The 20,199-nt window shown below is 37.8% G+C and overlaps 2 protein-coding genes across 5 annotated transcripts; one reads left to right on the forward strand and one right to left on the reverse strand.

Moving 5' to 3' along the window:
* Positions 1-336: 336 nt before the first annotated feature.
* Positions 337-3,111, reverse strand: NDUFB1 (NADH:ubiquinone oxidoreductase subunit B1). 4 transcript variants are annotated; one of them, XM_021531958.4, is made up of 3 exons: positions 3,055-3,111; positions 1,777-1,918; positions 337-648 (listed from the first exon to the last, which is right to left on the reverse strand). In XM_021531958.4, the coding sequence occupies exons 2-3, from the start codon at positions 1,914-1,916 to the stop codon at positions 612-614; spliced, it is 177 nt and encodes a 58-aa protein (XP_021387633.1). In that variant the 5' UTR covers positions 1,917-1,918; positions 3,055-3,111; the 3' UTR covers positions 337-611. The 4 variants fall into 4 exon arrangements, with proteins under 4 accessions (XP_021387633.1, XP_021387632.1, XP_085438422.1 ...); XM_021531957.4 differs by having other exon boundaries at positions 1,777-1,921; XM_085582296.1 differs by lacking the exon at positions 3,055-3,111 and adding an exon at positions 2,692-2,913 and having other exon boundaries at positions 1,777-1,921.
* A 109-nt stretch (positions 3,112-3,220) lies between these two features.
* CPSF2 (cleavage and polyadenylation specific factor 2) lies at positions 3,221-16,204 on the forward strand. The gene is made up of 15 exons (XM_021531950.3): positions 3,221-3,276; positions 3,765-3,950; positions 5,408-5,567; positions 5,652-5,757; positions 7,240-7,369; positions 7,691-7,806; positions 8,384-8,571; positions 8,982-9,272; positions 10,358-10,458; positions 10,793-10,993; positions 11,603-11,755; positions 12,304-12,529; positions 14,210-14,509; positions 15,456-15,590; positions 15,739-16,204. Exons 2-15 carry the CDS (start codon positions 3,802-3,804, stop codon positions 15,829-15,831), a joined length of 2,349 nt encoding a protein of 782 aa, XP_021387625.1. The 5' UTR covers positions 3,221-3,276; positions 3,765-3,801; the 3' UTR covers positions 15,832-16,204.
* The last annotated feature ends 3,995 nt before the right edge of the window (positions 16,205-20,199 follow it).

The raw sequence follows: 20,199 nt of genomic DNA on the forward strand, positions 1-20,199 counted from the left end.
CGCGCCGCTTCTATCCGCACCGGCCCCGCGCCGCTTCTATCCGCACCGGCCCGCGCCGCTTCCCCCGCACCGAGCGGAGCGGCGCCCGGCACCGCTCCTGCCTTGTGCTCACCAGCTGCGCACTCCTTAGACCCTCCTGGTCCGCTCACAAAGCCTCAATAACTGCTTAACCACTATTCCAAACAAGCCTACAGAGACAATCCAGAAAGCAACTTAAGCAGGTTCAGTACCTGTCAAACACATTCTGGATTTATGGAAGTATTTCTTTGAAGGCTAGTTCATGAAATAGCTATAAACACACGGATTCCACACCATACACAGCAATACCAACATAAATGATTTTTGCATAGTTTATTCTATAATTCTTCCTCTCCTTTCCAGAGTAAGGAAGAAAATTCTCTCAATGCTTGTGGACTAATGGAACTCCTGAACATATATGAGTCATGTAATTAAATCATCTTCAAAAAGTAACACCAGATATTAAACTAGCACTGATGAACTGCAGATGTCCTTTACTGTAGTATCCTCTCAGGGTAAAAATCATATTCCTGTTCTTTCAATATGTAAGACGATGAATCAAACAAAAATGTCTTCCTTTTCATCATCAGCTTTTATTTCCAAGTTACTTCTTCACCAGGCTTCAATTCCCTGTGTAGAAAAAAACCCAAAAAACAAGAGGGAAGAGACTAAAATTAGTATCATTATTTTTAGAATAATTATTAATATTTGTGTTAGTTTACATTCAACCATACCTTCAATTTGAGATTTATGTAAAAATTTAATTTTCCTTGCAATTGCTGTCAGTTAAAAATCTTTCCATACTGATAAACTTCCTCCTTTCTTTCAAAAGCTTCAATGGATTGAGTCCTCTGAATTTCCATTCATTTAAATGGAAGCACAGAACAGCTGACTTCTAAGTAGTTAACAGACTTTTAACTGGATCCAAAATGAAAAATTCTACTTTCTTAAAATGTAACAATTCATTACTTTAGTGGAAAGAGAAATGTGAAAGAAGAAGGGATTTTTACAAGACACCAACATAGCAGCCCAACTTCACTAACAAATACATTAAGAAAAGTGCTAATGTATCAGGGGAGTGGATTATGTCAAAAGCTTTCTTTCTGATTCAAAATGAATTTAGGTGAGGCCAGAGGAGGAAAGACAAATCCACTAGAAAACTGATAGCTACTATCAGTTTCTGCAATATGACTTTTTTCTCTCCTCTTTTGTTAACCTCAAGACCTAATACAGAATTAGAACTGACACAGGTGAGTCAATGCCTGAAGTTCTCTGATGTAAATACTCCCTGAGGAACCAGAGCCAGAAAACCCAAACTCATCAGTGTATATAATCACATAATTCAGTGAAGACATAGCAGGTTGTATGTTAATTTTCAAGAACTTGGTAATTACTTTTAAGTAACACACATTTATAAAAAGAATTTTGTCAAAAAGCACTGTGATAATTTTAAATTTAAGAAAGAAAATAAAAACTCAAGCACTGTGCTTTCTGCTGAAGTTACAGAGAGTTAAAATAATGGTTTCCATATTTCATGACCACGAACTTGACAGCAGTTAATGATTCTTTCTTTCATGAAGATGTTAGCTTCTAAAGATTCCGTTTTCAGAGGGTATTACTGACCTAAAACACTTCATGAATGCTTGATATTTTTAGGCCTTTCTTCCCTTTTTTTGGTTACAATCATGACTAAAAAAGAACTGAGAAGCACTTTGAATAATAACTATATACGTATACAAGAGGCATCATAAAGCAGACCTTTTATATAATAAGCTCTTGTTTCTGAAGGCAGACAATCTTTCATCATTCCATCTGTCCAAATAGCATCCAATCACAAATCCTAAGGGAACAAGGATGTGAACCCAGTGTTCACGCACAGCTTGGGCGAAATTCACCATGACTGCTAGAAAGAAAAGTGTAGGAGGTAAGAGGTACTAATACTTGTGCACTTGGAAACTGGTGCATGCTTGGCACCTTTACTCTCACTTATTAGGATTCCACAATTACATAATATACATGAAGGCTATCAAACACTTCCTGGGAGAAACACGCTGCTCTCAAACCCATACCCGGCCTTCTTAGAAATAATCCTAAATGTTAACCCTGGGAAAAAGGATTTCATCCTAAAACAGGAGAGAAATAAAACATCTCTTTAATTTACTCTTTAAAGCAATTCTATAGAAGTTTGCTACTCTGTAAAGCATTAGAAACACTTTCATAACCTAAACTTCTGTAGAAGGAGACTTCATTATCTGCGTCAAGTCTCAGAGACTGACAGATAAGAAAGGACTTTTCTAAAATCACAGAATGACAGAATCATTACAGTTGGAATTGACCTTTGGAGATCATCCAGTCCAACCTCTCTGTCAACACATCCTGGTGGTTTCTCAATGTCTCCAGATAGGGAGACTTCACGGCCTCTCTGGAAAGCTGTTCCAGTGCTCTGTAACCCTCAAATTGAAGAAGTTCTTCCTCGTCTTGAGGCAGAACTTCTTGTGTTTTAGCAATGGCTATTGCTCCTCGTCCCATTGCTGGGCACCAACGAAAAGAGTTTGGCACCCGTCTTTGAGATATTTACACCCATTAGTGAGATCCCCTCGCAGACCTCTCCAAACTATAGGGGCCCAGAAAACCTTTCCAACCCAACCAACGCCTTCCAGATTAGGGAATTACACGGGATGCCAGTGAGGTCTGTCACACAGCCGCGGGCTCGGACCCCGGCCGGCTCCCGAGGGCGAACTCCGCCGCCGTTCGCGCCGCGGCCGCTGTGGGGCGGCCAGCCAGGCGGACAGCCAGGCGGACAGGCAGGCGGACAAGCGGGCACCCCCTGCGGAACCCCCGCCCGGGCCCGGCCGCTGACTCGCGGCACGGCCCCACCACCTCCCGGCTCAGCCGCCTCCGGCCTGCCCGGGACCCGACCGCCGTAAAGCCCCACGGCTGAGGGGCGCTCGCTCCCGCCCGCCCGGCGCCGTGTCCCGGCCGAGGCGCTCCCGGCAGGCCCGACAGCGGTCCCGCCCCGCGCGACCCCGCCATTACCGCCGCTCGCGCCGCAGCGGGACCGCAGCGGCCGCGCCAAGGGCACCGGGAACGGGCGGGCCGGGCCGGACCACGCGCTGCGCGGGGCCGGGGGAGGAGCGCGCTCCCCCCGGCAGGCTCGCGGTGGTGCCGCCCGCTACCCTTCCGCCCGCTGCCCCGCCTCCCCGCCCCCGCAAGATGGCGGCGAGCGCGGCGCGGGCTGGGGGTGGTTGAGGGCGGCAGGTACCGGCTTCTTCGCATCATCATCCTCCTCTTCCCCTTGTTCTCCTCGTCTCGGACTGCAGTGCGCGCACCGCTCGCCCCCGTGTCCCCGTCCCCGCCCGGCGAGACGCCAGGCCCGGTGGGGCGCTGGAGCCCCGGAGCCCCCGCGGGGCGCCCGGCCCGCGCTGTGCCCATGGTCGGGCAGGCCTGGGTTGGAGGGTCGCGGCCCTGGATGTGCCATCTCTGGGTGCCCCCATCCAGCTCCGTGGAGCTGCTGTTAACCGCGCTGCTCTTAGGGATCCTTTTTAAAGTTATTATTGATATTTATTTTAGAAAATTAACCCCACCTCTTTCTAATACCTGCAAGAGTAGAATGTTAATGTCTGCGACTTAATTGGTATGGAGCAGCTGTATTGAACAGTATTAACACCGTTAGCCTGCATATTTTCAGGAATATGTGAAGCTAGATCTAAGTAACATCTAAGTGAAACATTTTGTCCCCCATTCAGATTAGTTCTTTTGGAGATTAAACACTTGGAGAGGAAAATGACATCGATTATCAAGTTGACTACGCTCTCGGGGGTGCAGGAGGAATCTGCCCTCTGCTATCTTTTGCAAGTAGATGAGTTTCGTTTTCTTTTGGACTGTGGCTGGGATGAAAACTTTTCTATGGATATTATTGATTCTCTGAGGAAGTAAGTAGTTCAGTTCATACACCTGTTAAATTAGGGCTTGGTCTATCTTAAAAGTTTTCAAAATTTCACGCAGTGGTATAGTGTTGCTAAATGCAAAATTGTTCTTTTGTTTTGTTTTGTGTATATTTTACATGAAGGGACTCACACTGCTGGAACATTTCCTGCAGAAACTTGGGATATTTTCCTTGTCAGTCCAGTGAGTTGTGTCTCTTGACTGTAATTCTCAAACTGTTCACTTTTTGTTTTGGCTTATATGATTTGTTTGTTTTTTATTGTCATAAATGTGACACCTTTTAGGGGAGACTGACCTTGAATGTCAGCTAATTCAGAATAGTTAACTAAGTTTTAAATGGGAGAGGAAGCCTTCCTGTATGTAGGCTGGATACAAAGCAGTTCAACTCTTGGCTCTTGTTTCAAGTTGAATAGACTGTCAGGAAAACACCTTCTGTCAAGACACTAGCCCTGCAAAGGGAAAAAACCCCTCCAACCCAAAATCTACCCAGCCTTCAATACTGAACTTCTTCAGATGTACATCAAGGAGCTGTGCTGATTGCCAAGTTAGGACTGAAACATGGAAATTTAGGAAGGAAACGGACCTTTTTGATACTAGTTTTGTAGCATTGACACACTTGCAATGTTTGAAATCTTTTAAGTGAGGATTGTTGAGGATAATTTATACAATTTTTTAAGTGTCTTATCTAAGAAGCAATTAGATAAAATTCCCTTTATCATAACAGCCATTGAGATGAATGTGTATGTCCCTCTTAGTATGCAAGGGAACAAAAAACTGTCAGTCCAGCTTGTATTTTCATTTGTTACATGTGTTTTATGCTCTCAAGTTTTTCAGTTATGATATGTAGAAAGGTTTTAGTCAGAGTTCTAATTTTATGCAACACTTTGCAAGGAAAAACAAATGTTTTTAAGAGTAATAAAATCCCCCAAACTGATGTGCTACTTTTCTTAAATTATATGTTTGATCTTTTCTGTATTTAAAGAAATATATTTTGATTTGGTCTTTATCAGTTTAAAGATTGTTGTGTCTTTGGTCCTATTACTTGTTCACTCCCATCAGAAGAAAAGTTGTAGTCTGTTTTGGGGTGTATAAGCAATTTGTAGCACATCTATACTGATAATATTCTTGGTCCTTCAGTTAATTTACTTTCTGATGTCCACTTATATACTAAGGTCTTTTTTTATCAGGAGTTTGATGTGAAACTTATGTCTTCTGATCTAAAAGTTATGCTTTCTGAAGTCACTTGTGTTTTTAAATACTTGAACATTAGGAAACACCTGTAAGTTTTAATTATGATTTTTAAAACTGTCCCAGTTCTTGAAGGGTTTAAATTTCATTATTTGGCATTCAGATTGTGTATGTATTCTCAAAATATCTCTAGCATGTGATATACAAAACCATACAGAGCTCCATTCAATGGCTTTTGTTGGCCCTCTTTTTATAGGCACGTACACCAGGTTGATGCTGTTCTTCTTTCCCACCCTGACCCTCTACACCTTGGTGCACTTCCATATGCAGTTGGAAAAATGGGATTGAATTGTGCCATTTATGCAACTATTCCTGTATATAAAATGGGACAGATGTTTATGTATGATCTCTACCAGGTATGTTTAAGTTGATACTTTCATACACATCATCTGTGATATGGTGGAGTGTTTGAATGCTCTGTACCTCTTTGTTTGTTTTAGTCCCGCCATAATACTGAAGATTTCACACTCTTTACATTGGATGATGTAGATGCAGCCTTTGATAAGATACAACAGCTGAAGTTTTCTCAGATTGTGAACTTAAAAGGTAAAGTTGCCACCTCAAGAACTTACTTTTAGTGAAAGGCAACAGAGCAGTTAAGAGTTAAAGTAACTTTTTTAAAGGGACTGAATTGTGAAATACTGTGTTTTGCAGTGCTGAATTCATTAGCCTTATGTCAGTCTGCATTAATTGCAATTGTATCTAGAAATGGATAAAATTTTTACTTAGTGCAGAGGAGGTCATGCCAAAGAATGTTTAGGTGTTTGTTTCTCTTTCTTGTTTTTGTAACTTTTTTTGAAATTTACTGATGTCTGTTAAAAGTATTTACTTACGTCTAGCAGCAGATAGCTCAGAACTCTCCATAACCAGTAACACAAGGGAAGGCTTTCTAGAGCAGGTTGCAGAGATGAAGTTACAGCATGTGCATGATTTAATGGGGAGATCTTCAGTGACTCAGATCATACTCAGTGTAGCGTATTGCTGGAACATGTGACTCTCAACAGCTTTCCATTAGTGTTGAATGTAAAGATCAGAATAAAACAAAAACTGTCTTCTTGGACAGAGATACATACAGGCTGACCACCAGCAGTTTGTCTCTGTAGTGCAATATTTTACAGGTTCATGAATAGTGCTGCCAAAAGACTTGACTTCTTATTTGGAAAATAGAGAGAGGATGTTGTCCTTGAAAGACTGTTGGCCCTTTTCTGAGATAGTTGTAGCAAGGCTATGTCTACCCTGGAACCTTTTACATCTAAAGAGTAATTTTAGCATGCAACTTTTTTAAAACAACTAACTTCTTTTATATTTAATGGAGGTGATTTGAAAAGACTCAATGTAGGCCTTTAAAAATATAATATATGTTTAATTATTAATTATTACTGTGCATATAATGCAGCAGAGTCAGTGAGTAATGGTTGTGGGTGGTCTCATTTTAATCTGACAAACATGCAGGCTGGTATCAATGACAGGGAGCAACAGTGCATTTGAAAAATGCATCAGGTGCTGAAAAGTTCTGTCATCCCTGACTGCAGCACATGAACACCTTTTCTGCTATGATTTGACTTGAGTGTTTGTCATTCTGGAAAGCTTCCAGATTATGTAATTTATGTAAGTTTTCCTAAGTACCTCAAAAGTGATTGATACAGTAAGCATTTAGTGTTGCCCCAGAGAGGATCCGGGCTTTCATCATTGTGCTTGCTTTCTTGTGATATGTTTTTTGTATAATTTACTGTTGTTTATGTCCATAGTTACAGCAGCTCTGCAGTGCCTCTGAGTATCAGTGGGAGGTGGAGGGAAGAAGTGATCTTTACTTTAGTTTCTTTATTCTGGAGGAAATATAAAAGTGAATTGCAAAATATTTTTATGTTACTGCTTAGGAAGGACGGATATTACTACTTTTTCATAATTCATTTGATTTTTTTTCTCAGTAGTAATTTGGGTTTTCAGTTGTTTAAAGTTACTATGTCTTGTTCAGAGTAATGGATTTTGATATGTGTAATCTACCTAAAATATTGAAAACCTTTGTAGGCAAAGGACATGGTTTGTCAATCACACCATTGCCAGCTGGTCACATGATAGGAGGCACAATTTGGAAGATTGTCAAGGATGGGGAGGAAGAAATTGTTTATGCCGTTGATTTCAACCACAAGAGGGAGATGTAAGTTCAACACAGTAATGTATAGCTCTTAGCTGTGTTAGGTGTGTATCACTTAGTGGGTGATAAGAAGATGTGAAAGTGCATTTCCAGTTCTAATAAGACCACTAATTTCATTTGCATCCAGATTAATAAGTTTGATGCAAGCATTAGCTCTGGGTTTCTTTACTCATTCATTTTTATTTATTTGTAAATTTGAAGCAGGAAGCATTCAGCAGCTGAGTAGTTTGGTTTCTGTACATGCAAATATCTGGAATCTCGCTGTCTTATTTTTTCTCATAAAATAGAAATGCAAAAAAGTGAGATTTTTCCTTTTTTCCACAGCCATCTGAATGGATGTTCCTTGGAAATGTTGAGCAGGCCTTCATTGCTTATTACAGATTCATTTAATGCTACTTATGTACAACCCAGGAGGAAGCAAAGGGATGAACAGCTGCTGAGTATGTATTGTGTTGTTTGGGCTTCAAAAATATCAGTAATGTGATTTATTAGCCACTAAAAATTATTTTTCTATAAGAAATTCATTAGCATTTAAACTTAAGAATCCTTATTAAAATGTAACAAGTTTTGAATTACTCTTTTCTGGTGATATTGATCCTGCAAATTAAATGTTTTCCTAACAACAATGAACCATATTTGAAAATAGTATATTTTACCCAGTATCCTTAAATCTCTTCAGGGATTTTTAAATCACCTTCCTCAGCACTTTCCTTTTTTAAACTCCCATTTTCTGTTGTTTTTTAATTAAAAAAACCCAAACAAACAAAATAAAGAAATACCAAGGCAGAGAGATCTTCAGAGCTACTGAGGAAACTCCAGCTCCCTTTAATTGTGGTGGAAGTGTGGATTTGGATCTCTTTTGAAGTTTCATTTGTTTCTGTGTTCAGTACACTTTTGAATATGATTACTAGTGTGATACAACAACAAAAAAAAACAAAAATCCAAGCCACACCACAAACCTTCTAGCTTTGGTTAAAAGTATAAGTAGGTTTTTGTTTTGTTTTTAATTCTTCTTAGCTAATGTTTTGGAGACATTACGAGGTGATGGAAATGTATTAATAGCCGTGGATACAGCAGGCAGAGTTCTGGAACTTGCTCAGCTTCTTGATCAGATCTGGAGAACAAAAGATGCAGGATTAGGAGTCTACTCTCTTGCACTTTTGAATAATGTCAGCTACAATGTAGTGGAGTTCTCTAAATCACAGGTTTGTTTTAATTTTAAAATCCAATTATGAAGAGTAAAGGAACATTTATGCAAAAGCTTTTCTTTTTAATGGTAAAAAGTGGCAAAATACTGGGGGACTGTCCTTATTCTGTACTGCATGTTTGTATCACAGCTCTTTTGATCAAGTAACACAATGTCCAGTTGTGGCAGTGGGCATGTTTCTTGATACTGATTTCTGTCTTTACAATAAGACTTGTTAGCATAGTTTATAGTTGTCAACAGAGAGCTTAAAGTACTTGTTTCAGTGTTGCTTATGCTCAACATTATTCCTACACCTGCTGAGAAATACTGATGTAATCATGGGCATATCGCATCATGTACTTCATATGAAGCTTATACTGTTGAAGAACTTGTATTTGTATAGATAACTTTTTCTAATACGTATTTTAGGTTGAATGGATGAGTGACAAATTGATGAGGTGCTTTGAAGACAAGAGAAACAACCCTTTTCAGTTCCGCCACCTCTCCTTATGTCACAGTCTGTCTGATCTGGCTCGAGTGCCAAGTCCAAAAGTTGTTCTTGCCAGTCAGCCTGACTTGGAGTGTGGGTTTTCTAGAGATCTTTTCATTCAATGGTGCCAGGATTCCAAAAACTCCATAATTTTAACTTACCGCACTACACCTGGAACATTAGCACGATTCCTGATTGATAATCCATCTGAAAAAGTTATAGATATTGAGGTAAGCATTGTCTCTGTAGCTCCTGGTTTTTATTGTGGGTCATCTAGGGTTGTGTGGGCAAAACTGAACATAGTTTCCTTTTTTATCTTCTGGAAGTGCTTCTAGTGGTGGTGAGAAACCTGAAATCTGCTGCATATTTATTAGATTGTGGATAAATTTACATAAAAATAAGTCTCCTACTGAGAACTGCAAAATGCTTTTTCATGGCATGGCAAAATTAATAGAGCTGAGAATGAAGTTCCTTTTAAATATTTTTAGACAACTTGTTCCTTTGTGTTTGTATTACAATAGAAAAAAATCTGCTTGCAGTTGACGTACAGATCACATATATGATGGGTTGGTCTTGCTGGAAAATTCTCCCAGTTTTGGTGAGAGGAGAATCAAGTCAAATTAGTATAATATATCCCAAAAGGATTGAAGGATAAGCAAATTCAGGAAATTGGGAGATAATTAATTGCTGTTCATGCTTTCAAATTGTTTTTAATAATCTGTACACCTGTGTCTACTTCTTTCTGGTGCGCACTGTTAATTTATGGAAGTCCTCTGTGTTTGCAGTGATAATTTCAATACCAATGATGCAGCTTTCTTTTGGTTTTAGATTGGATTGAAAGAATTGATTTATAGTATTAGATTATTACTAGAATTCAGTTTATTCAAAGTGACCTGTACTCGGGAAACAAGAAACAAAATCTAGCATTGTTTTGCTAGCTAGTATGACTTTGCTAGCTTCTTCTGGTCTGATGTTAATGATAGAAAAACTAAAAAAACACTGCTCGTCTAAGAGTATTTGCCTTCTCTTATTGGAGAGATATTTCCTGAAGACATTTTCAAAAATTTTTTGAAAGCTTAATTGATTTTAATATTTTTAGAAATGCTTTCATTTAAAGCAGACTGTAAAAATTGATACTATCATGATGTTGCCATGTCAAGGTACCACATTTTTGCCATAGTCTTGTCTTGTATGTGACATGCAATTTATACTTGCCCTTGGGGCCTAAGAACAAATATTCTTGTCAGCAGCATATAGGAAAAGTATTAACCTTGTGTCAGCTACTTACAGTAACTAATTTTAATTCCATCTGCAGTTGAGAAAACGTGTCAAGTTGGAAGGAAAAGAACTTGAAGAATACCTAGAAAAGGAAAAACTAAAGAAAGAGGCAGCTAAGAAGTTAGAGCAGTCTAAAGAGTAAGTAGGTTGCTCATTCTGCTGTTATGATCAGAGTTGAGATTTCTGTGTGCTTATTCTGCTCCTTCAACTCTCTTCAGGCCTATATGAAAATCAGAGTTTCAGTAGCTTTGTGTGAGGGTCCTAAGAATCAGGAGTTGTTGTCTTTGATTTGTTGTTCCGATAGGCCCAGTTTCATCTGCCATTTGACTGTGAGCTCTTTCTCAGATACATAAACTGCCCTTGGCCTTGGTTAGGGTTATGTCAACTGTTGTTTTCTACTCAGTATGTTTATGTAATATGAAACCTGAAGGAAAAAAAAAAAGTGCTAGGTGTTTTTTGAATATCATTTCAGGGCAGATATTGATTCCAGTGATGAGAGTGATGCTGAGGAGGATATTGATCAGCCGACTTTACATAAGACCAAACATGATTTGATGATGAAAGGTGAAGGTAGCCGGAAAGGAAGCTTCTTCAAACAGGCAAAAAAATCTTATCCAATGTTTCCAGCTCCTGAAGAAAGAATTAAATGGGATGAATATGGTGAAATTATCAAGTATGTGGTGGTAATGTATACTAACATAGTAGCTATGAAATAATCAAAAACTATAAGTAATTGAATTCACTGTTTTGTCTCTTTTGCAGCATTGCTATATGCTCTTCAAACTGCTAAGTCTTAGAGAAAGCTTATGATAAGGATTGAAGCTGCAGAGTGCTGATCCTTGACCTGTGTTTACACCTCTTAGGATGTATTTTCACTCCAGGCTTTTTTTTTTTTTAATCTTCTGAGATAGAAGATTTTAAATTCTTTTAACCTGACTTTTCTCTGCTTTAAATTTCACTTGATGTTAAATTTGTGAGGTGAGAAAACACTATTCATCCTAACAAAATTCAGTGATATTTGTCAGCTTTGCATAAGGAATTCTTGCTTGAAATCCTCAATTTACTAGTATTTCCTAAGTTATTCAAGTTCTTTTTTAAGATAGGGAAGTTGTATTTTCCAAATCAGCTCTGTTCAAGTGTGGAAATGTTTGTCAGGTGTCGTAAAATTGCTGGCAATAACAGTTAAAAAAATCCCTTAGTAGTAATAATCAACACTGTTTGTTTTTATATTAGGTAGTGCTTTGGTTTTACTCTAAAAAGCAAAATGCCTTTCATTCTTTAGACCTGAGGATTTTCTAGTTCCAGAACTTCAAGCAACAGAAGAAGAAAAAAGCAAATTAGAGTCTGGTTTGACAAATGGAGAGGAGCCTATGGACCAAGATTTATCAGATGTTCCTACCAAATGTATTTCTGCAACAGAATCCATGGAAATTAAGTGAGTGACTTTGTTCTCAATTCTGCTACAGTGGCATGGGTACAGTGCAAATTGGATAAAAGGCTAACTTGGATTTAAGAAAGTGGGAAAGGACTTGATTTTAGTTTATTTTTTTCCCCAAGCTAAGTTGTATTTTACTAGTCTTTCTGGGAGCACAGAATAGTCTTATGGTTCCCCACTCTTAAAAAGTTTGGTTTGTTTCCTGCCTTATGGAGACAGCTGGAAGAGAGGGAAGAAATTATACAATAGTATGTTAGCATGGATACTTAAGTATGCTTTGTTAAAAGGATAAAATTTAGTTATGCTTGTTTCATGGATGACTTATTTTTTTGATAACTAGATAAGTGAATTTTGTGAATGCATAGTGTTAAATACACACACGCTAATATTTGACAACTGTATTTTACAGATCCATAATATACCTTGTGCTGACAGCTTTTGTTGATGTACAATAATTTAAAAATATCTTAACAAAGTATTTTGGAGCACTCAGAGGTTTAATCTTTTAAACTAAAACATATTATTCTTGCGTTTTTAATTCAAACTAGAGCCAGAGTTACGTACATTGACTATGAAGGACGTTCAGACGGGGACTCAATTAAAAAAATTATTAACCAAATGAAACCAAGACAACTGGTGATTGTCCATGGACCACCTGAGGCCAGTCAGGACCTTGCAGAATGTTGCAGAGCTTTTGGTGGAAAAGATATTAAAGTTTACATGCCCAAACTTCATGAAACTGTAGATGCTACAAGTGAAACTCACATTTACCAGGTAAGGTACTGCAATTTTTTAGTTGTGTAACTTCTATGGACTGTACTAGAGCTGTATGAGCAGAATGTAATTTGCCCTCTGTCCTTTGGGAGAGGAGAGGTGGTATCACCTATGAGTTCAATTAATTTTGTGTGATCAAGGCATTAGTTGTGTTCTTCTGTCTTTTAGATAAGCATTCTCCTGAGGCTTATTATTCATAAGTTTGGAAAGTTTGAATGTGATATCATTGTGTTTTTACCTGAAGTGCAAAAATGTGCAAAAGGCAACATTGATGTCCATGGAGGCATAAATTTGCTTTATTGAAGTATTTTCACATTCATAATGCCTATATATAGAATACCATTGTATAATAGCTGTAATTCAGCATTCTCTTTGGAATCTCAAATGGAGCCTTAAAGAGCTAGAATTAAAAAATGCTTCATACTTAAATAGTACCTAAGAGTAAACATGTGAAATTAGGAGCAAGCTAATGATAAAATGAGATACCCATACCCCACAAAAACTTAATGTGATGATTCTTGGTAAGTAACATTATCATAATGTATTGCTGTGTGTTAGCCATGAAAATTAAATGCAATTGATTAAGTTCTAAATAAGAAAGCTGGAATAGCTTATGTGAATTCTGTGTAGATTATGTATGCTCCAAATTTAATTTTTGAAGTTGTTTAGAGGAAAGTCTCTCACAAACACTTTTTGCAGTAATCCTTTATTCCTTTGTTCTTTTAAAGTTAATAGAAAAACATTAGTAGAATTGTTGAAAATTCTGTTTCTTTCTAGAGAAAAATCTGTTCTCCTCTAGTAAGTAGAAAAGTCCAGTTATTAAAAATCATCTAGATATGGCAGCCTTCAAACAGCGTGTTTTCTGCATGTGGTTTGTTTGTTGTTGGGATTTTTTGTTTGTTTTTTAAGGCTATGAGAGTTACTAGTGTGTAAGAAATGACCCAGGAGAATTGCAGTGGCGATGTTGAATTTGAAAAGAATAGATGTGAGTGAAGTGTCAGTGTCACAGTGTCATTTGAGTGGGCTGTGCTGCACATGGGCGGGTAGCTGGAGGTTCTTTCACATGGTTGTAGCCTTGATTGCACTATGGGAATCATGGACCTTCTAATGTGGATAACAATCTCTAAGAGTAGAGCTCTATTTAAAGGATTAAAGTCCCAGAATCCACCAGAGGAATCAGGGTAAGGGCACTTAAAAGTCTCATACTACAACATCGTTTCTTACAATAAAATAGTAATTATAATTTTTTGGAGAATTTAAATTTTTAACTATTAATCAGTAACCTAAATGTATCTATAGGAACTTCCTCTGAATTTGCTAAGACCAACTGAGGAACGACTTGGCTGCAAAAAAGGTTTCTGGTTTTTTAAAAGAAACTATTGCTCTTGCTGTACATTTAAGTCAAGTTTGCAGTTCTATAGGTTCTTTTTTAATTTTAGCAAAGATGAGAAAGGTGTTGATGTCTGCTGCTTTTTAAGTTGCAATACAAGTGTTACATATTTTAAATTTGAAAGTATCTTGCCTTGGTGATACCAGTTCGATCCTTTCTCTCCAGAAGAGTTCATTAATCAAGCCAATTGGAAAGATGGTGAAGAGAAACTTACTAATCTTTAAAACTTGAAGTAAGACCTCTGTATTTTCCATGAAACCAATAGTACTTTTATTTTTTGTGCAACCCAGGTAAGGTTGAAAGATTCTCTTGTCAGCTCTCTTCAGTTCTGTAAAGCCAAGGATGCTGAGTTGGCTTGGATAGATGGTGTTCTGGACATGAGAGTTTCAAAAGTAGATACTGGAGTTATTTTGGAAGAGGGAGAGTTGAGGGAAGATGAAGACTTAGAGATGCAAGTGGATGTGCCTTCTTCAGACTCAAGTGTGATTGCACAACAGAAGGCCATGAAAAGCCTCTTTGGTGACGATGACAAGGAGATGTGTGAGGAGAGTGAGATCATTCCTACTTTGGAACCACTGCCACCTCATGAGGTACAGAAATGATGCTGGTCTGGATTTCTTTTATGAAGACCTCTGTATTAATTTTTGTTTTTCTAGTGCTTAGAGGTTGATATTGTGATCTTACTCAAATGAAAGCCTAACTGAAATTGGGTTTTCATGTTCCAGTTTCTTTTTGTTAAACCTGGTGCTGTTCTTTGTTCAGCTTTTATGCTTTTCAGTGAGGGTCTTTTGCATCCATTAACAGAGCCATATACTTATGAAATAAGATTTTCATTACTGTGTGTCATATCCGTAATTAGTACTTGCAGATAGAGAAATCAATTGGTGTTAGACACTTCAGGATTTTATTAAATTTTGTCAATGATACTTCAAAGATACTTCACATACTTGAGATACAGATCTTTGACATTCATACATCTGCTTCTGTAGTAGTGATTTGAGAATTCATTATGTTTATCTTTGCGATAAGTTTATGGTAGCTCTTAAAATACTTTGCATTTTAGAAGATACTGTTTTCTCTTTCTGTTGCATTATTCCAGTACCTTTTAATCCTAGAGATGCTTTTAAGATTCTCTGTTTCACAGTCCTAAATGCAGTGTGTTCTGGGAGCTAGGGAATTGTGGAGACAGCTCTAAAGTCTGTTCAGATTCATGGCAACCGTCATAGCACCCTGTACTGATCAGCAGTACACCTCACTGCAGCTTGGTCCCTGGCATAGCATGGCTTGGAAGAGGGATCTTCATTGTAGCTTTCTATTTGTACTCAATATGTGAGCAAAGAAAAACCTTTTGCTTTTTGTAATGGGTAACTTCTACAGGTCTTCTGTCCTGAAGATGTATTGCTGCAGGTGAACAGAAATAGAACCAATTTAGAGTCCTGTAGTTTTGGGCACACTGCTGCCAACGCAATAATGAGCTCTTTGGAAAAATGGAAGGTGTTAAATAGAAGCAGTAAAATTGTGTATGTTGTTTTGAAGGTTCTTGGGCATCAGTCTGTGTTTATGAACGAGCCAAGACTGTCTGACTTCAAGCAGGTTCTCTTGCGGGAAGGTATACAAGCTGAATTTGTTGGAGGAGTGCTTGTGTGCAACAACCTAGTGGCTGTCCGCAGGGTAGGTGCTCTGTGTTTTAATCTCTTTGGCAAATAATATTATAAAAGAATATATATTATTTTAGTAATAAATAAAACCTTATTTTAGTAATAAATGAAGTTTCTCATTAATGTAAAGATAATAAATTGAAACATATCTTTTGTTTCAGACTGAAACAGGGCGTATTGGATTGGAAGGCTGCCTCTGCCAGGACTTCTATAGGATAAGAGACCTTTTATATGAGCAATATGCTATCGTCTAAGAAAAGTGCTGCGAAGGTGTTTTCACTTGAACTTTTACAGACAATGGAGGTTTCTCCCAGTTTCTGACTTTTTGTAGTTTTCTAATTTATACAGGGAAACCTAATGCATAAAGAACAGTTAGCTGCCATGAACATGTGAGTAACTGCTACTGTTGTTCATAAATCTATTGGTACATTCCATGTAGATGACTGTTAAACTGTTACAACTTGGCATCTCCCACATAACACATTATAAATGAGTTTATGACTATGAATGCTCCTCAGGAAAGGTTCAATTTGTCAGGGCTTGTTTTGGTTTCACAGATTTCCCGTCAAAGAATACGAAACATGTAAAAGTCCTTTGTTCTAAAATAAGATTGATAAAGAACTATGATTTCTTTGGTTTTGTTTGTTTTGGTTTCTGTGTGGTTGTTTTTGGTTTCAGTTGCTTGGGGTTTTTTTTTAGTAAGTTTGATTTGGGGAACAGTCTCAAATATCTCCCTTTTTTGTTTTTAAACTGAGGTTAGTTGAAGTACATTATTAACAGCCCACTTAAAGCTAGACTGCCTAAAGTTTCCCCAGTGTTAATCTGGCTGCATTTTAATACTGTATCAGTTCCATCTTACTGGTTTCTTCTGGAACAGCATTTCATGTTCTAATCTACAGGATAAAAAATTTACTTAGGCAATTAATCTAAGAAGATTGGATTATATTTTCAGGCATTTTAAAATGCAGTAATTATGCTTCAGAGTAACTTCTGTGCAAACTTACAGAATTTGTAGCTCCTAGCTCTTCCAAAATTATGCCAATTATAAAACCTTTTCTAAGTTCTGATTTTAATATTTTTCAAAGTCTAAAGCCTTTATGCATGCACTGTTGTTTGTTCAGAGTGCCATGAGCCAAGTTCAGGAAAATCTTTTCTCTTGAAATCTGAGTTCACGTAATGTATTTAATGATTTTCTGCTATGTTCTGTTCTAGATGACAGTATGAATTATTGTAACTGCTGATGCTGGGAATTTACCTTACCTTTTAGGTAAGGATAAACACAGTTTTGAGTTCATTAATTTCTCAGAAATTAATTTATAAAAACAAATAGCCTCTCAAGTTTATTTAATCCTTTTCTCCCCTATCCACGTGTGAAACACCAACTTTGGCAGTGGAGGGTTGTTTTCTTTTTACATAAAACTATGTAATATATGCTCTTTGTGTGTATGCTTAAATAAAACCTTTTGAAAAAGTGGCAAAAAATAGCCCTGTGGGCTATCAATGGAAAGATAATTTACTTTGCAATTAGTTCTCAACAAAAATTTTCTATCTGATCTACAGACTATTCTGTTTAAAATAGTAGCTTAAAAGTGAAGATTGTATTAAGCATTTGATAGAACTATACACTAGAAATGTAAAAAACTTTAAAATATAATACTGAGTGAGAATGTATTTTCCTACACAAAATCTAGGGATAACTAGATAGCTCAGTGTTGTGGGTTTTTTCTTAACAGTCTAGAAAAATCTTTATTTCCCTTATATTGATAACCAGAACTTCATAGAAATGCTCTGGTTTTGTAGCAATGCTATGTAAATCTATATGATACTGAATACTCATTCCTGAATACTATTTTATTACTACTGTTGCTGATACTAGTGAACTTTTATAAAGTTAGTTACTTTGTACATAATCATATTGGCAATAGGACTTTAACCTGGAGGGTTTAGGATGGGAAGGGATCACATATGCCTGCATGGAATACACCAATAAAGAAAAAAACCCTTAGGAAGTCAAATTAGTTCTGTTTTTTAAAAAAAGGATAAAGCCAGCACAGTGTGATCATAAACCTTTCTATCAGTTTTGTTTGTTTTTCTAAATTACTGATACCAATTCAGCTAAGATCACAACGTTTCAGTGTTACCATTCTACATTCTAGCATGTGCTGACAGAGAATCCCACATTAGTGCTATTACTGAGGAAAAGACTCAAGTATAAGCAGAACAACTTCTTATTTTAGTCTATTCAGTATAAGAAGTGTGAAATCAGACCTAGAAAGCTGATATGCAAGGTGAAAGTAGTCAGCTGAGTGCTGGGACTGGATTTCTGGATGTCTGTAGAGAATGTATCACAGGCTGTGCTGGTGCTGTGGGCCAGGTGTGCTCCTCAGCTGGGCATGCAGTGCTTGTAAAGCAGTGTGCACCTGAAGCCAATGCTCATTCATTTTGCCTATTCTACTGGCAGTTCCTTGATATGTTCTCAACTAAGGTTTGCTTTAGACAGTAATTGAACTTCTCTGTGTGATTTTCAGAGTTACTAGTCTGGTTCTAGTTTTTACCTGAACCTAAAAGATTGATTTCCCCTTACCTTCACAAAATGTCACTACTGCCGTGATCCATAAGTTGTGTTTTCGGGCTTCTACATTTTCTTCATTAGCAGTAAAAATGTGGCAAAGAGTACCATTTCTTATTCTGTGCTCTGTTGCTTCTGAGGGTAAGAACATTAACTTCAAACCTAATTTTGGTGTTCACCAGTTAAAAATACTTCCAGGGCTCCTGGATAGTTCAGATTACTCACATAAGAAGAACCAAGGGTATATGAAGACACAGGCAAGGTCTCTAATGATAAAAAATAATTATAGCATTAATTATTTTGCTATTCCTACTATCAGAACATAACTTTACCCTGAGTTAAGTAGCATTGTTTGTGACAGTTTAATTTTTAATCATTTTACTTTGACAGTAAGGGCTGAAGGTAAAGTGAAGGTGACAGTCTTTTCCATTCTTCAACAATATTTAGATGTAACCAGGTCCAATTCTCAAAATACACTGTTAATGTAAATATACCATACAGAATGCGCAGCATTCTGTCAGAGTAACAGTTTTGTGAGAGCATTTGAGGTGTGCTTGCTGCTACAACCTGCTTAGAAATGTAAGGATTTTCCCATATCTCTACTAGTCTTTAATTGGAGTCAAAAGCCATTCATTAGAAATTAACAAATGGAAACATGCTTTCTCCCCATCCTCCAATCTAAATAATTGTTATAGATGGTTGTACCCTAGAACACTTGTTTTGTATAGAATCAAGGTTTCTTTGTTAAGGCATGACATGTATTACTACTTCAGGTAGTAAAGGGGAGTGTATTGCCTGGAGAAAACACTTAAACTTGGTTCTGGCCAGGACAGGGTTGATTTTTGCAGCAGTCAGGAGGGGCATGGCCAGGACGCAGAGGTTATTCCATGCCACCTCAGGTTGTTTTCCAAGCATGGATAAGTGGTCCCTTCCTGGCAGTACTAAGGTGTTCTTGGGCTCCTTTTGGAGCAGGGGTGAGCATTCACATGGGAGTCTCTCACTTCCCTTGTCCACTTCTGTTATTAATGTTGTTGCTGTTACTGTTCATTTTCTTATTTCATTGCTGGTCTTATCTCAACCCACGATCTTCACTTTTTGTGACTCCAATTCTTCTCTTCAGCCCTGAGAGGGTAAGGAGAGGGGAAGGGAGGAGTGAACGAGTGGCACATGTTTTGGAGTGTTTTGGAGGGAACTCTAAATGGCAGACTACCATTCCTAAACCATGAAAACCATTACTATTTTTTGAGTCTTTGTCAAAAGTAGTCTTCCTTTAAGGATCTGAATGTTGCTTGATAGTCTGTTTCATGGCTTTTAGAGATGTTTTCAAAGTTTTGAAAAGGAAGTGCTGGGGAAGCTGATCTCACAGTCAAATCTGATAAAGAAATATATCTAATAACCAAAATTGAAGTTCTTGGTCTGAAAACTGTGTAAGTCGTCAATGGTAGTTCAAAATGGGATAATTAAATTAGATCAAAATAATCTATAAAATTGCCTGTTGTCATTTATTTAAAAAAAACTTTAAACAGTATTAAGTCTTACCTTTTCTTGAAACTTGTTTTGATTGTATAAGAGATAGAATACAAAGATCAAAGTCTCATAGAATCATAGAATGGTTTGGTTTGGAAGGGGCCTTAAATATCACCTGATTTCAGTGCTCTGCCATGGGCAGGGACACCTTTTACTAGACCAGGCTGCCCAAAGCCCCATCCAACCTGGTCTTGAACACTTCCAGAGATGAGCCATCCACAGCTTCTCCAGACAACTTGTGCCAGTACGTCATCCCCATTTATAGTGAAAAATTTCTTCCTAGTATCTAATCTAAACCTGCTCTATTTCAGTTTAAAGCCATTTTTCCTTGTCCTAGCACTACATGCCCTTATAAAAAGTCTCTCTCCAGCTCTCCTGTAGACCCCTTTAAGTACTGGAAGGTACTCTAAGGTTTCCTCAGAGCTTTCTCTTTTCCAGGCTAGACCACCCCAACTCTCTCAGCTTGCTTTCATGGGAGAGGTGCTGCAGCCCCCTGATCATATTCATGGCCATCCTCTGCAGTTGC

Source organism: Lonchura striata, chromosome 5, assembly GCF_050655825.1.
Source record: "Lonchura striata isolate lonStrDom1 chromosome 5, ASM5065582v1, whole genome shotgun sequence".
NCBI classification, from domain to species: domain Eukaryota; kingdom Metazoa; phylum Chordata; class Aves; order Passeriformes; family Estrildidae; genus Lonchura; species Lonchura striata.

What these genes read in the sequence shown, in the direction of transcription:
- CPSF2 (XM_021531950.3), top strand. Translation starts at nt 3,802, where the DNA reads ATGACATCGATTATCAAGTTGACTACGCTCTCGGGGGTGCAGGAGGAA. An exon ending in TGGAGTTCTCTAAATCACAG is followed by an intron (nt 8,572 to 8,981) that starts GTTTGTTTTAAT and finishes TACGTATTTTAG; the next exon opens with GTTGAATGGATGAGTGACAA. An exon ending in AAAAAGTTATAGATATTGAG is followed by an intron (nt 9,273 to 10,357) that starts GTAAGCATTGTC and finishes TTCCATCTGCAG; the next exon opens with TTGAGAAAACGTGTCAAGTT.
- NDUFB1 (XM_021531958.4), bottom strand. Translation starts at nt 1,916, where the DNA reads ATGGTGAATTTCGCCCAAGCTGTGCGTGAACACTGGGTTCACATCCTT. An exon ending in AAGAGCTTATTATATAAAAG is followed by an intron (nt 649 to 1,776) that starts GTCTGCTTTATG and finishes TTTTCTACACAG; the next exon opens with GGAATTGAAGCCTGGTGAAG.